Source organism: Ammospiza caudacuta, chromosome 14 (genome assembly GCF_027887145.1).
Source record: "Ammospiza caudacuta isolate bAmmCau1 chromosome 14, bAmmCau1.pri, whole genome shotgun sequence".
Taxonomy (NCBI): domain Eukaryota; kingdom Metazoa; phylum Chordata; class Aves; order Passeriformes; family Passerellidae; genus Ammospiza; species Ammospiza caudacuta.
In genome coordinates, this window is record NC_080606.1 from 4,871,822 (window position 1) to 4,888,257 (window position 16,436).

At 50.1% G+C, this 16,436-nt stretch overlaps 1 protein-coding gene across 1 annotated transcript in view; it reads left to right on the forward strand.

Annotated features, from left to right (window-relative positions):
* Positions 1–462: 462 nt before the first annotated feature.
* ZMYM3 (zinc finger MYM-type containing 3) overlaps positions 463–16,436 on the forward strand; it is a 31,299-nt gene continuing 15,325 nt past the window's right edge. Inside the window, exons 1-9 of the mRNA XM_058814371.1 lie at positions 463–562; positions 9,712–10,602; positions 11,424–11,467; positions 11,868–11,940; positions 12,730–13,021; positions 13,451–13,628; positions 13,992–14,204; positions 14,789–14,939; positions 15,481–15,596. Of these exons, the coding sequence (XP_058670354.1) occupies positions 9,726–10,602; positions 11,424–11,467; positions 11,868–11,940; positions 12,730–13,021; positions 13,451–13,628; positions 13,992–14,204; positions 14,789–14,939; positions 15,481–15,596 (1,944 nt within the window). The 5' untranslated portion in view covers positions 463–562; positions 9,712–9,725. The remainder of the gene's footprint in view (positions 563–9,711; positions 10,603–11,423; positions 11,468–11,867; positions 11,941–12,729; positions 13,022–13,450; positions 13,629–13,991; positions 14,205–14,788; positions 14,940–15,480; positions 15,597–16,436) is intronic.

A 16,436-nucleotide genomic window follows, 5' to 3' on the forward strand; every position in this document is an offset into this window, starting at 1 on the left:
GACGACAGCGGGGCTGGGGCCGGGAGAGGCGGCAGCGAGAGGGTTAAGGGGGGGGCGGGGAGCGGGGTGGCGAGCCCATTCCGTGCGATCCGCTCCGCGCTTTGCGGGCGGCTGCGTGGGCACCGGCGGGAACCGGGGCGCCCCGGTCTGGCCCGCGCCTCCCATCGTGCTCCCCCCCCGCACCCCGCCGTGCCCCGCCAGACCGCGGCCGTCGCCCGCGCCCGGCTCCGTGCTGCCCGCCCTCCGGGACCCGCTCCGCCAGGTGGATCCGCCCCAGGTTTTCCAGCCGCCCGTGGCGATCCGGACTGTCGCGCCGATCCCGAGCTCGGGGCTCCGCTCCGCGTTTCCGCGGCAGCCGCTCGTGAGCGAGTCTCGCGAGCGTAGGCCCCACCGCGGCCTATGAGAGCGCGTCCCTCGCTCCGCACAGCCAATAGGGCGCCGCCGCCGCCCCCCCGTCGGCTGGCAGCGCGTTGAGGGCTCCGAGCGGCGCCTCCATTTAAAGGGGCCGCGACCCGAATCCGGGTTCTGGGTAGAGCGGACGGCGCAGCACCGGGAGAGCCAGGTACGAGCGGTGGCGGCCGCGGACGTGCCCCGGCGGTGTCCCGGGAGGTGCGGATGGGGCCACGGGCCGGTCTTGGGGCCCCGCGAAGAGGGGGCGGGGCGGGTGCGTGCGGCGCGGGTACCAGGGTCGGGGGGTGGGTGAACCCCCCCGGGGAGCGGGGGGGGGGTGCGCGCGCCTTGCTGGAGGGGGCGGGGCCGGAGCCCCTCGAGGGGGCGTGGCCGGTGCCGCTCGCCCCCTCCCCGGGGCGGCCGCTTGGGGGCGCCCTGCGGCGGGTCCCGGAGGGGGGGGGCGCTGTGCGACCCTCGCCCCTTATGGGGGATCTGGGCCGTGGGCTCCCTCGGGATGGATGGGGAGCCCCAGCCTGACCCCCACCCCTTGCAGCTCCAATGCAATGCGAATCGCTCTGCAGTGCGGGGGAGGCGGTGGTCTCTGCACCCCTCCCGGTATTGCTGGGGAATGCACTTGCCTGGCCCCCATCCCCGCCTCGGTTCCATGGAGACCCCCGTGGGCCCTGGAGTCCCCCGGAATGGATGGGGAGTCCCCATGTGAGCCCCATCCCCGACCTGGTGCAGCGTTCACCCCGTGCCCCCTGCAGTGGGGGGGTCGTGCGACCCTTTTGAGGAGGGGTCTGGGCCCTGGGTGCCCTCGCTGTGGCTGGGGAACCCCCCAGCCTGACCCATCATTCCCAGCCCGCTTCCATGGAGACCCCAGCGAGATCCCTGCCCTGTTGTGGGAGGCGGTCTCTGGGTACCCCTGCGGTGGATGGGGAGCCCCAGCCTGGTCCATCCCCGGTGTGGGCTGGCATGGGGAGGTGTGGGGGGCAGCTCTCATGGCGGACAGGGCTGGCTGTGCCCCCAAGCCTGGGCCCAGGGTTCATGGCTCCCGCAGGCCCTGAGCGCTCAGCCCAGCGGGGCCTGTCCTTGCTGAGGGGCTGTGCTGAGCAGGGACAGCAAACAGCCCTGGCAGCTCTGCCCCACAGCTCTGCCCTGGTGCTCGGCTCTCCCCGTGTCCCCAGGGGCTCTGCCTTTATGGTGCTGTCACCACACGCAGGAGCAAAGTCTGTGGGGTTCACAGCTGCTGCTCTGTGAACTGGATAACCTCTCTGACGCCTTCCCCGTGTGGGGGGGAGTCTGCAGCCTCCTCAAGGCCTGGCGGGGCTGTGTTTCCCTGGGCACCCTGTGCTGCTCTCGAGGATCTGGCCCCAGGGGCTGGAGCTGCCCTGGGCTCTGCTGTAGCCTCCCCATGTGGGCAGGGTGGCTGTGGGCAGCCAGGTGCCCTGGGGAGCATCAAGCACCTCCTGTGTGGTTGGCAGAGGTGGAGGCAGGCCTGGCAAGGCAGGGAGCTGGCTGTGCTGTGTGCCCAGCATGGGAAAAGGCCCTGGCATCAGAAACGCTGTGTGGGCAGAGGCAGTGCTGGACGTGTCAGGTGATGGTGGGGGGTAGGATTTTCAACTGAGTGCTGAGGGATGGTTCCTGGAGTCTCTTTTGATGAGCATGAGAGCTGCTTCATTTGTGCTGTTCTCTGCTCCTGCTGTGCTTCCAGGTATGGCTTTTGTTCTAGGCTGTAGCTTCTGTCCTTTTCATTGCAGCTGCAATCCCCAAGAAAACTTTTAATCTGCATTTTCTCACCTAACTCTGCCTAGCCTGGGATCAAAGCTGGTGATAAGAGCATAGTCCTGTTGTTATTGTGAGCTCAACCTTATGAAAGGAATATCCACAGCCTACAGAGCTGTAATGACTAACCTGAGCCTCACAGCTCCATAGTGCATATTTGCACAACCTCTTTTTCTCTCTGCACCTGCTCACATCCCTCTCCCTGTGAGTGCCCTTGCTTTGGAGGATGACAGTGAGTAACACCAGATTTTCCCACATCTCTGGCAGCCAGAGGAAGGGCCCAGGCTGAGCCCATGGCCTCACTTTGGGGGCAAAGCCCCTTGTATGGTATCTCTGTGGATGTCTGTGATCAGTGATGCTGGGAGGCACAACTGTGATGGACACAGATGTGCTGGCAGAAGCCTTGCTGCAGAAGGGTTGTGGTCAAAGCCATCCAATGGAAGCGTGGAATAGGCTACAGCTGTGACAATGCATTTGTTACTTTAGCAAAGGCAGTGCTAAGGGTTTGACTGAATTTTAGTCTCGGCAGTGTTTTATTAACTTCTCTCTCTGCTGATAGTACAGGTCAGGGAATGTCAGTGTCTGAGACCATCCTCACCAGCCTGCTGGCCATGGGCTCTGGTGCTGTCTCCTCTCCCCTTGCTGTGAGCCTGCTCTGCTGGCCCAGCCCTGGGCAGCCCAAGGGGTGAGTGTTGGTCTCTAGATGGGGTGAGATATTGCTCTGCTCAGCACAGCCTTACCAGGGCCACTCTGAAGAGCTGCGTGGGAGCTGAGGCCTCCCAGCACTGAGATCCCTTTCCAGCACCTTGCAGAGGGATCTGGGACTGTCAGTAAGGCAGAGGAGACAGCTCACACTGTGTTTCCAGTATTTTGGCTATGCAGGGCTCTTAAGGAAAATTTCATGTTTTGCTTTCAAAGATACATCCTCTCAGAAACTCTGCCCTTTTGTTTTCTCTCTTTTCCGTGGGCAGTAAGGTTTTTCCAGAGAACTACAGACAGGCTTGGGTTGTAAGGGATCTCTAGAAGTGTCTGGTCCTTCTGATCTGCTCAAAACAAAGCTGACTTGAGGCCTTGTTGTTCAGGGCTTTGTCCAGTTGTGTTTTGAGGGCCTCCAGGCAGTCTGTGGCCTGTCCCAGGCTGCAGCACTCCTCTGGAGAGTCACCTGCTGCCCCTGCAGCTGTCCTCTCCAGCTGCCTGTGGGATGTGCCAGAACACTTTGTCAGGTGCTCTGATGCCTTCCTGCAGCATTTGGGCAACAGGTAGACAGACCTGATGACCATCTAGTTTTTACCATTTCCAGGTCTCCTATTTTTTTTTTAATAATTGTCTTGATATCATTAAGGCATTTTGGACACACTCACTGCTCAAGCATGCTGTACCTCCAAGCCTTTTTTGTTGTGCTTCTGATAGTACTTCCAAAGCTTTTTTACCCACTCACCCCTTTCCCCTGTATTTAACACTATTTTGGCTGTACAAACACCAGGAGAATTTTCTCTTGGACTTGATGGCTGAGTGGAGTTGGTTCTTGAGGCTGAGTTGCTCTCCAGATAGCATTGCTGCTAAGAGTGTACTTGGACTTGTTACTCTTTTCTCTGTTGCAAAGCCTTCACACTCAGTGCTTTGGGAGATCCTGGTCTTAGGAGGTGTGAGGGGATCCAAGGCATTTCAAACTGCTGCCAGGATGGCATTCTGGATGAGGATGCTCCTGTTGCCTGTCCTAGCATTTACTGCTATGGTTAGCATTAGATAATGCTGAGATTGAGGAATGTTGTCAGTTATATTTGAAATGTTGCAGGGAGTCTCCTGGTAAATCTAATTCCAGGCAATTCTGTGAGATTTCTGAAATTTGTCCATCTTGCACTTTGTTGAAACTAAAGTGAAGTTTCTGGAATGCAAACTGAAAATCCAGTTTGGTCATTCCTGCCATTGAGGAATTTACAGGAGACTCATGGCTGTGTGTTGCAGCACCAGTTGCTCAGTGCTGGAGGATTTTCTGAGTTCAGGGTGGCTGTGATACTTCATTTGAGGCCTGCAGCGCTGAGCTGGGGCTCCTGCTGTAGGAAAATCTAGTGGTGATCTGCTTTCCTGGCTTTGGGAGTATCAAAAAACAATTGCTGGAGTCTCAGTGCTGCTGGTGAAATTCTGGAAAGGCCCTTTTTCCCCTGTGTGCCAGTTACTGTTGTGTGGAGAGTCCCAGTCACACTGGAGACTGGCCTGGAGGGGATGTGGTGAAAGCTGCTGCACTTTGCACTGACTGGGAGCCAATCATACATTTGGAGGTGGGACAGTGTTTGCCAAACCCTGCCTGCAAAGCACAAGGACTTGACCAGTGGCATCTGCAGGAGCTGTGGCTGACTTGGAGTGAGTCACTGCATGTAAAACCTCCAAGTCCCAGAGGGTTTACAGATCCCATGGTCGGTTGTTTAATCATGTGTTTATGGGCTTTGATTTCCAGCGTTTTGCGTCCTTGAGTGCATCTCTCTGTATCTCCAAGGAGTTGTCTGCTGTAGATCTTCTTACTTTGGGACTTTTTTGAGATGGATCACATCTACCTGTTTCTTTTCAGGGAACAAAATAGGTTTAGCACTGAAGGGTGTTCTTTAAACCATGGCTGATTAATAAAGCAGTGGGATTCTTGTGTTACTGTGTCAGATTTTTTTAAAATTTGAAATATCTCAACTCTTCCAATGTCTATTAACAATTGTAAACAGTAGCCAAGAATGAGACAGTGATGGGCACAGTGTGCAAGTAGCACTGTACTGAATGTCACCAAGGGGGCTTTGTGCATTTTAGTTTGCAGCTCAGAGAGCTGCCTCTCCACAAACACAAGTAAGTAACAAAAAACTTTCTGCTCCTTTCTGGAGAATTTTGACTGGACTGGAACATGGTCCACAGTAGTGTGCTTAATTAACTGGTGATTCTTTCTAAATTCATTTGGGTTGAAGTGAGTTAGCCAATATATAATAAAGGTTTGCAGTGCTTGAATTTAGAATGCTGTCAGCTGTCCACATAAACTCAGATAAGTCACAGCAGTGAAGTTGGCTTCTGCTGTACTCACCACTCAAAGTATAATATTGTTGATGAAGATATGTTGACTAAAACCATGCTGGTAGGACATGATATTACTTTCCTAATGTTTTATTCATTGAACTGTGTATTGACACTATTTTTGTTGAGAAATACTAGGTGGAGTGTTACTGTTGGTTCAAAAATTTGGCACAAAAAAATAGAAGCTTCTTCCAGAGATCTGCTTAGGTCTTACAGAACCTTGTAGATGGGAAGTGACTGAAATGTTCATTTAAGTGTCTTTTGTAGTTAGTAGTTAATTATTTTCATATTTCAAATTATCTCTCATAGTGAAAAAGATAATCCTTCAGCCTTCAAAAGTGTTGAAAATCTGAATACACATCCATGAACAAAAGTCCAGGACAGATACCCAGGCAGTTCCTGTTCCTTTGCTAGAGGACAGCAGTAACTGCATGGCTATGGGATTTTTTGTGGGCTGTAAAGACTTCTGAGATGTTCTCTTCATCAGGAGGGAGTAACAACAGCTTTTTTTTTTTTTTTGCTGTCTGTTTTTAATTAAATGTTTGATGGTAGATCCTCATTTCTGTAGGTAGGCCACATATTCTCCTGCTAATGGCTACCTGAGTTACAGCACCACTGATATCTTTAATAAGCTGAATAAAGTCCCAGGTAGTCACTGGGATATACTTAAGTGTCCTGGCAGAGATGTTGCACTTTGAGCTTCCAGACCTGAGAGAAGATCCCAAGTGCCCCTCTTTGGCAGGTCTGGTGGTCACAGGTACTGGGTTTGGCCATCAGTGTGGTGTTCTGTGCCAGTCCTGCACTCCTGGGGAGGACCCCCAGCTGTCCCATCACTCCTTTGGAACTGCTTATTGCTGCCTGAGAAGCATTCTGCTGCAGGCTGCTGTGCAGGGGACTTGGCTCCTTCAACTTCCCAATAATATAGCTCTTACTGAATACTCCAGGGAGTAGTACTTACTCCTAGGTGAGGAGTTCCCAAATTGAGCAGTTCTATGTGCTGCTAGGTGCAGGATTTCAGCACACTGCCTCCTCTTGGTTTGTTGCACTGTACTCTCCTTGCTGCCCGTTATGTGGCTGGAAAAGAAGATTTTGAGCAAACCAGTGACCAAACCCCAGTGACTGAGCTGTGCATTAGCTGGTCCTGGAATAAGAGAGGTGATGACTTGTGGTGGATCATTTCAGCACCTGCCAGAAACAATAAGCTATTCTGTTTCTGTTGTGGAAAGTGAGAAAAGACTTTCCCAGAGATAAAGAGCACGCTCTGTTTGCAGCTTAACTCACTGTGAAGCTCAACAGAAGGCCCAGACAAATCTGTCTGCCTGGGGCAGACAGAAGTAGAGCTTCTTACCTTGCTGCAGCAGAGCAGCTCTAATTTCTTCAGGTTGAGTTTGATTTCAGAGCAACCCACAGAACTGGAAAATACCATTCTTTCCTATTTTGAGAGCCTCCTTCCTCATTCTTATCAGCTGGTAGTTGAAAGCCACTATAAAGAATTCATTGTCAGGGACATTCTGTGCTTTCCCACTCACACTGTTTGTCAGCATCACCTTGGGTCCAGCCTCAACTCTTAACTCCATCAGCTTTTCCAGATTCTTTTAAATATATCAGGAGTTGGAATTCATCTGCCCTGTATCACCTCAGAGCTCTGCTGCACCAGGTTGAAAATAAACAAAAGGAAAATACTTCTAAAACCTGAACGTTAAACTGCAGTACTTAAAACCCACTGGAATTTTAGGAAGTCCAAAGTGTAAATTGGTTCAAAGGGGGATTAGGCAGATTCACAGAGGATTTGCCCAGTACAGACTCTTAACAGGGACATTGTCGGTGCAGCTCAAGCCAAGTGAGATTCTTCAGCATCTGAGTCCTTGACTGGGGGATGTGCTGAAGAGGAACATCCTGTTAGTTGTGTTTCTTACACTCTCTCACCAGGTATTCACATTCCTGGTGTGAATAGGAACAGGATATTCAAGCACAAAGCCCTTTCATTGGCCTGACTGCAGCAGTCCTTAGCTTTGCACATCCTAAGAGATTTTGGTTCCCTCTCCAGAATGTGTGAGTTGTTCTGCTGGGAGGATTCAGACAGAGCTGATGAGAGGGGACAGGGCCTGGAGCACTGAGGGCTGTGCTTCCAAACAGAGCATGTGAGTGAGTCAGTGCTCTTACTGCAGCCTTGCCTTTGCAGAGAGGTCTGTTCCAGCCACATCCTGATACTTTGGAGTTGCCTTAATCTGCAGAATGCTTCTTCTCTTTCAGACTTTTCTGTTGGTCTAGCACATTGCCATTAAGCAGAGTTTTGTCTTGCATTGTATCACCCAAAGTTTGAAAGCAGGGTTAAGGTGTACACTGTTAACCCAGATGCCTTTGGTCCACTTGTAACATGAGTTACAGGACAAGTTTGTAGATTGTTGCTTGCATTATGCTCTGGGAGGGAATGCCCAGATGGATTTCTTATGCTCCAAATATTTCCAGGGTCTGTTTCTACCAAGCAAAGACTAGGCAGCTGAAAGTGGGAGTTACTTTAGGACCTAAGTGGTTCATTGCAAACTTGTGCAAAGTGGCTGAGGTCATTCTGAGGGGTATGTTAGCTCTGTTAAGTATACCTATAAATAAATTTACCTTCTTCATCAGGATGCCTTGAGGTTTTTTACTGATAACTGTTGGTTCTGCTGTCTGTCTGTGAAACTGGGTGGGGGATATCTTTGAGCAGGAGACATTGCTCATATTCTGAACAGCATCTTGTTTATCATCTTGGAAGGATTCTCATCTTCAAACCCTTAGGACCTTCCTTTCAGATATCTTTGTTTCTATTTCACTTTTTTCTTATTTCTGTCAGCCAACCTAAAACATGTATTAGATCCTGCATTGCTCTGGAATTGGCTTATTCTAAAAGTTCTGTCTCGTAACTAAAAGTGAACAGAAACACCAAAATCTTTGGGGGTGAAACTTGCTGTGCATTTCTAAAGATTACATTTGCTTTAGTTTCTGATTGGGATTGTAGGAACAGTGCTTTATCTACCACCAGGAAACAGAAAGCATTACTGTGTATTTAGATAAAATAAAGAGGTGGTGGCTTTGAAATCCAGTTGTTGGGTATGATTTCCTTAAATTCCTGCTTGTCTAAGTTTCAGAAGCTGGATACCTTCTCTGTCCAAGTGTGTTCTGTTTAGTTCTGAGCAAACCATTTGTGAGTGAAATTTTGCTTGTCCATTCAGAGGGAAGGATATGAAAAAAGAGTTAAACAGCCATCATCAGTGAAATTAAATCAGGCTTCTTCCTTCATTGATAGAGATGAGTAAGCCCAAATAAACAAAAGTACTGTGTTTTTTCATTCAGGGCTTAAAACAGTGCTAAATTTAGAACTGGAATTACTCTGATAGGAAGGGCTAGGTTGTTGCCACGTCATTTGATTCTAGTGCCTTTTTTGTAGTGCCTACTGAGAGCCTGTTTGGGGACATGATGTTATTTCAAGTCTTGCACTGCCTTCCCACTTGCAGACTCCAGCTCTTTCTCTCTTTCCCTCTTCAGGTTTGTCAACCATTATCTCCTTGTGGGGGTTTAATTCAGTTTTAGACCATATTACTTGCCTCATCTCTAAGTCTTGACCTTTCTGTCTTATGATGATGTCAGCCATGAGGAGTTGGGCTGTAACTTGCCCTCTGAGGTTGGCAGTCTGCATCACACCTTCCTGTTCAAGTCACTGTTGGTGCCCTGCAAAGTCACACTGATCTTTTTTCCTAACTCTGCATTGCCTGCTTGTGTCTATCTTGCTACTTGTTCTTCTTATGACTGCTTTTAACATCAGAGCTTTACCACCTTTCTTCTTGTCACCCTCCAGAACTCCTCCTAGTTCTAACTTAAGCTTTTCCAGCTGTTCCATGTCTGAATATTAGCCTATGTAATTTTGGGGCTATGCAGCAGCTGTAGTTATAGTGTAATATTGTTCATATCTGTCCTCTGACAAGATTAATGCGTGTTGTCATCCTGTGTCTTGTTAAGACTCACACTTCAGGGCTTGAAAGGAGTTATTTCTACCTCTATGTTTAAGAGAAAAAAGGTATTTTAAAAATTAAAAATGTGTTAGCTCCATAAGAACAGATCAGGAGAGAGGACAGACCAGATTATTTGGATGGAGAAGAAGGCAGGGCTGGGGATATTACCACAGAACATTGGTGTGGAGCCTCCTGAATTGGTGCTCTGATACCCCAGTGTGTCATTTAGCATAAGCAAGTTTCTTTGCTGTGCTGTGGTGAGATGTGTGAGAGCTGTAGAGTTCTCAAAGGTCTGTAATACCAAACTACTGCATCCTGCTGCTGACTTTTGTACCCTCACAAGCAGAAGTGATTCACCTGCTGGTGTCTGGTGTCCTGGTTATGGCCTGGCAGCATTCCTGGGCCTTGGTTTACTCCAGCAGTGTTCAGTAGAGTGCACAGTTCATGTTCTGTGTTAGACTGCTTTTCATTAACTTGCAAGTCTCTCTCTCATTTCCAGTTGCCATCTTCTAAATGGATTCCAGTGAATTTTCAGGATCTCTGGACCCCCTGTCCCTGCCTGACAAACCCCTCATTGGTGATCTCCCTGCTGACATGGAGTTTGGTGAAGATCTCCTGGGCTCCCAGACAGCTTCTACCCAGGAAGTTTCAGTTCTTCAGCCCCCTGGCTGGGATCAATCCAAGCAGATGACTGCAGATGAGGACTTGGACCTTGTAGTGAAAGCAGACAACGTGCCTGAACTAAATAAATCAAATGACTGTGTTCTAGATAAACCTGGTGTCTTGGATGTGCTGGAGAAACCTGGTGTCAGGGATGATTTGGGTAAAACCTCTGACTTGGTGGATAAACCAGAGGGTCTGGATGGGCTGTGTAAGGATCAACCTTCCCAGGACGTGGAGGGTGGACCAGCAGAGTCCTCTGCCCTGTCTAGAGAAGCTGTTGGTCCAGAAACAGGGAAAGAAGGGGAGGATGCACCAACAAATTGTTCTGGGGATGTAAAGGAAGATGGTGCTGCTGCTATTCCTGCACTGTCTGGTGACAATGCCCCTAAATCACCCCAACAACCTGTCCCTGACTCCAGGGACCTCAGCAGTGCCCCAGCCAAGGAAGAAACCACAGCACAGTCCTCAAGTCCCACAGTGCCCCCACCCCAAATCGGTCTGAAACAAACAAAGAAGATGAAGTTGAAGGCACCAAGGAAAAGCTCACCTTTGCAGAGGGAAGGGCTGGCAGGGGAAGCAGAGGTGCAGCTGAGCCCAGACAGCAGAACTGCAGCTTTGCCCCCTGAGCCTGTGGAGAAAAACCGGGCAGAGGAAGGGGATGATAATGGGAAGGACTCACTTAAAAGAAACAGTGCACTCAAAGCACAGGAAGCCTTACCACCAGCAGGTAAGTTGTTGGCTCAGCAGAACCTGGCTTCCTTTTGCTCAAGTCATCCAGCTAAACATTGCTGAGGCTGGAGTCTGCTCTGCACTCCAGCTCATCCCCTGCTATGGAAATAGCCAACCCTTCTGATGTCTAGATTTGGGCAAAGCCTCTTGTGTAAAGGGAATAATGTTCTGGTGTGCACAAGCTCCTGCTCTGGCTTTCATGGCTTTAATTGACTTTTGGTGCTTGTGGAAGCAAGGAGCTTCCCCAGTAAAGCTATGGCTGCACATCAGCCACAGCTTTTTTTATTTGAAACATCTCAACTCTTCCAATAACTGTTAACAATTGTAGACAGTAGTCAAGAATGAGACAGTGATGGTCTAAGATGGCACAGTGTGCAAGTAGCACTGTACTGAATGTCACCAAGGGGGCTTTGTGCTCTTTGAGTTTGCAGCTCAGAGAGCTCACGCTCTCCATTGCTGGAGTCTTTGCTGGAACTTAGGGTCAGCACCCACTGTTTCCAATAGGCAAAGTTCCTCTGCCCAGGCTGGCCATCCCCAGTAGATGCTCAGTCTTGTCAGAAGCAGCCCACCCAGCCTGCCTCCCCCATGCAGGGAGGTCTCCCCCTTGCAGGGCTTCTCCCTGTCTGTGTTTGGATCTGCAACTTCAGCTGGTGGGTTTAGGAACCTTCCACCACCAGAACTGTACTTGGTAGCCAGGACAGGCTGGGGCTTCATGTCCTGACTGACCCAGAGGGTGGCTGCATTTGGAGAACACTTGTGCTCTTCTGTTAGAATAAAGCAAGATGTTAGATGCAAGCTTGTTCTGTGCTTCTGTTCCAGGAGAAAGCCTGTCTAGGAAGGGAAGCGAGCTGCCAGCTGAGAAGGTGAGGAGCATGCAGTCAAGTATGTATGGTGCAGGAGCACAGAGTGGGGCTGGCTGTTGTCAGACTGACTCTGTGAGGGACACTGGCTGTCTCATCAGCCCTCTGGAAAGGAGTTTGCATGACTCCTGTGACAGAACGATCCCTGTGCACTGCCACTATGCTGTAATGTGGCTTCAGTGTGTCCCTGCTGCCCTCAGCTGAAATGTCATTCTCATAAGCCTACTCCCCTCTCTCCTTTGTCTTGCCAGCTCTGATCAGGTATCCATGGAGTTTTATCCATTTTCAGCCTAGGTATTGGGCAACCAAATCCCAGAAGTTGGAACTTCACCATAATCTGGGATATTTATCCATGGTTGCCCTAGCTGCTAGTTAGCCTAACTACTTTCTGAATGTCTTCTAGGAGCAGAAAAGAAGTGAACGACCCAGAAGATCAGAAACTGTCAGGCCTGAGACTGTGAACTCCTCAGAGAGCAGTGAGTAACTGGGGTTGGTCAATCCCTGTTTTCAGCCAGAGAGGATGGTCCAGATCCATTGTGGGCAGGTAGTTCATGGTGTGACTACAGTGGGAACTCTGGAACTTCCATGCAGGCTTCCCTTCTACACAGGACAGGTCCACAAGTCTCCATCCTGGGGTACTTGCCTTGCTTTCTCAGGGCACTTAGGTCAAAACAGGGAGTGTTGTAGTATTTTTACAGTGGTGTGTGGGCACCAAGCACTAAGTTACAGGATGAGATTGGGGGGGTGTTCCCAGGAAATCCATTTTCCATCTCTTCACCCAGGAACTTTCTTCCATTCTCTCTATGAGAGCAGGCTGTCTGAAGAAAGGTTGTATTTTGGAGATTTTCCTGGAGTGAAGTGTCTGTTCTTTGAGATACTGAATGTCACCCTGCCATTCCCTAGTATTTGTGTGTTGCTCCTTTATTGCCTGCCTGTGCTAGAATCTGGTGATTAACACATTCCCTTTCCAGTCTAACAGTTCTTACAGGGTAGATGTTCACACTTCAGGCTTCTGCTCAACCTTGGTGTATCATGACTTCCTAGACAGGAATTGTATTTAAGCCTGGTTTGTTTAAACACCTCTTGATTCATCTCCAGTTACAACAGAATTTCTTTTAAGGATCCCTTTATCATTCCACCCAGACAGGAACAAAGTACATAGAGGGACTCTAGAAAGGCGACTCAGAAAATCCCAGCATGTGTCTCACGGCTGAGTTTCTCACTTCCTAACGAGGGGTTTCTGATCTTCCTGTGCTGCTCTGCAGTTCCAGTGTCTGATGAGGACTCTGATGCGATGGTGGATGATCCCAACGATGAGGATTTTGTCCCGTTCCGGACGCGGCGCTCCACGCGGATGTCGCTGCGCGCTCAGATGGCGCAGCGCGCCGCCCGCTCCTCCTTCACCAAGATGACGTGTGCCAACTGCCGGACCCCGCTGCAGAAGGGCCAGACTGCCTACCAGAGAAAAGGCCTTCCTCAGCTCTTCTGCTCCAGCTCCTGTCTCACCACCTTCTCAAAAAAGCCACCTGGCAAGAAGATATGCACCTTCTGCAAAAAGTGTGTGTTCGTTCCCCCATCCTCAGTGCTCCTGTGCTTGTGACCCCACTCAAATGCTCCACTGCTCTCCTGCCAGTCCCCTTCCTATGGCCCTCATTCAGCCACATCACTCCTGCCCACTGCCAGCTGCTGCCCTGTGTATTCTTTCACACACTGCCTGCCCCGTGCTCCCTACACCCCTTTCACATTCTTGCTTTCCCTGCCTGTCCCCAGACTTAGAGCCCCATATTCCAGTCTCCCCTCAAAACAACCTCCTGCATGCTCTGTCTTCAGACACCTCTTCCCTGGGCCAGGACAGAAGCTGCTGTGAGACAGTTCTTGCCAACTTTTTGGGACACCAGAAAGTCCTGTACATTGCAGTGAGCCATCCTATCCCTTTGTGGCAGGACACACATGTCCCTGCACTAACGCATCCCTCCTGATCCCCAGGGAGATCTGGAACACCAAGGACTCTGTGGTTGCCCAGATTGGTTCAGGTGGCTCTTTCCATGAGTTCTGCACCTCTGTCTGCCTTTCCCTCTACGAGGCCCAGCAGCACAGACCAGCACCTCAGTCTGCAGATGCCTCGGACACCAGCCGCTGCAGTGTTTGCCACAAACCTGGCGAGGTAAACAAATCCCTTGTCCTTCCCAAGTCCTGGAGAAAGTGCTTAGGACTCACAGCACTTAGTCTTCATCAAGACCAGGGCATTTGCCAGGTTTTCCTGTGGTGTGAGGCCTCAGCCACTGAGCTGGCTTAGGCTCACTCTCAAGCTTTTCCTTGCCTGAGGCTCACTGCTTCCTGCCACTCTGCTCTCCCTGTTCCTCTGACTTTTGGCAAGGGAGGCCACCCTGAGTCCACACCAGCTTCCAGTATGGCACTTCCCAGAGTTTTAGTGCCTGTTATCCCAAGGGCTGTGCTTGTAGTGGTACAGCTGCCCTGGAAGGAGGCCTGTGGTGGTTTGGGAGTGACAGCAGCGATGTCTCTGCAGATCCAGCACGAGGTCAGCAATGGGAACGTGGTTCACCGCATCTGCAGCGACACCTGCTTCACCAAGTTCCGGGCCACCAAGGGGCTGAAAACGAACTGCTGTGACTACTGTGGACTTTATATCTACAACAAGGGCTTGCCCCTGGAGTACCTCTTCCATGAAGGCCAGCAAAAACGCTTTTGCAACTCTGCATGTCTCAACAGTTACAAGAAGGTGGGTGTGGGCAGCTGCCTGGGGTGAGAGGTTCTCTGTGGGCACACAGCAACCTTGCTGGGTGTGGCACAGGGCATTTTATTAAATTGCAGGTGACTGGAATCCCCTTAGTCTTTGATTGCTGACAAAGCAGTTAAAAGATTGCTGTGGGGGAACTCTAAAGCATGCAAACAGAATTTATTTTATCAGCATGGGGCCCACTATGGACCCAAACATGGGTCAGAAAGTCAGTGGACTGATGGTAGAGTGACACTGGTATATGCAGTTAGCATGGACTGGCTTCTGGATGTCTCTCTAAAGCTGGGCTGGGTATGTTCCTCTGTCACCTGAGCAGTCTTCCCTTAACTGTCTTAGAAAGGATGGCCAAAATCTGTATTCCTGCCAGGCTGCCCTTGAAATGAGAAGTTGAAGTGCCAAAGGCAACTTTTTTTGCTACTGCCACTTGAATCTGTGGTCTGTAAGCCTCAGGTGGTCACTGCAGGAGAGCAGTTCTAGAGTGGATACAGCAGTGGGGTGGGATGTGGTAGCTGGACCTTGCCAGCTGTGATGGTCTCCTGGAAGCTCTGTTCTCTCTGTGTTTGCAGAAGAACACTCGGGTGTACCCCTGCATGTGGTGCAAGACGCTGTGCAAGAACTTTGACATGCTGCCCAACGTGGATCGCAGTGGCAAGATGGGCCTGTTCTGCTCCATTTGCTGCACTACCTCCCACAAAGTGAAGCAGTCAGGCTTAGTTGGTAAGAGCACCTGTGTAGAGGGAATCATCACCTCTCCACTTAACTCCTTCCTTGGTATTGTTTGTTGCTTCTGGATGGCACTGAAAAGATGTAAGAGCCTGGGGGAAGAGTTCAGTGAGATAAGTGGAAGTGCAGAGAGAGGAAACCTTGCAGCATGTGGACATCTTAATACAGAGAGTAGTGTACATTGCTGTTCTTGGGAATAAATTCAGGGAGCAGGTGTAGTGCTGGATGGTGCTGGCATTGCCCTGCCCATTACATGGTGTACTGGGGTGTCCAGGAGTAGGACAAGTATTGCAGCCTCTTTTGTCCAAATTCCTACAGAGCCAGGGTCACTTCTGTGAACCACTCTGCTCTCCATCTGTTTAACATTTCTGTCCTAGCAGAATCTGATGCTCTTACTTTCCTGCTGTTCTTGTCCCTTGCTTTTTGGTAATAGCTTGACAGACTTGAGGATGAGTGAGTAGCTTGCATGCCCTCCTCAGAATCCAGTCCCACATCCTGTGCTGCTGCCCTCACCAATTCCTATCTGTTTCATCAGGTCCCCCTAGACCCTGCAGCTTCTGCAGAAAGAGTTTATCTGAACCCTGCTATTACAACAAGACAGACCGGGTTGTCTACCAGTTCTGCAGCCCCAGCTGCTGGACCAAATTCCAGGTACTGAAATATCCTTCATGCTGGGCTGGGCCATGGAGCTCATGCCTCCTTTCACACAAAGCAGAGGCTCCACCTTCCTTGAGCTCCTCGGGGGGGGGCTCCTAAGAAAGTCTGTTCTGGAGCCCAGGAGTTGCAGTGACTGTGATTGCTCAAATCCCAGTCTTGGCCCTATCTCCCCCACCCTCCATTGGATAAGGTGGGCTGCAATTCACTCCTGTCTATCAGGTTATGCCCAGCAGGAGGGCAGTGCAGAGCTGTGCTGCATGAGTGGTTTGAGTTAGAGTGGCCTTATGAGGGCACAAGCAAGTGCACAAGTAAGCCAGCAAAGCACAAGTGCACACCTCATAGCTGGGTGGAAAGAGCAGAGCTGCCCTCTCAGCCAGGTGTCACTGAGAAACATAAGTCTTCAGGATGTATTATCTAAAAATTTACAAGTAGCAGGCCTGGATACTTCTTATTTAATAATCCTCAAAGGCTTGACTGGTGATTTTTAATCTTCTGATGTTAAGTTTCAGCAAACGTGAGATGTCTGTGGTATTCATAGGCAATTTCAAGAATATAAGTTTTGTACAGTTGTCAAAGAACAAAGTAACAGCCAGGAAGACCTGAGAAACTCAGGCCAGGACATGTCTTGGGCAACTGAGAAAACATAGAAAATCTAGAGGTAAGAGTTAGCTATCAGCAGTTGCAGCATTTCATGTTCAGATTTGATTTGTTTGGGGCTCTTTTTTTTTTGTTTTTTTGGTGGGAGTGGTGGAGACATTTGGTTGTTTGGAGTTTTTTGGTGGGTTTCGTTTTGTTTCTTTCTGTTTGTTTGTTGGGTTTTTTTAATAAATCCTT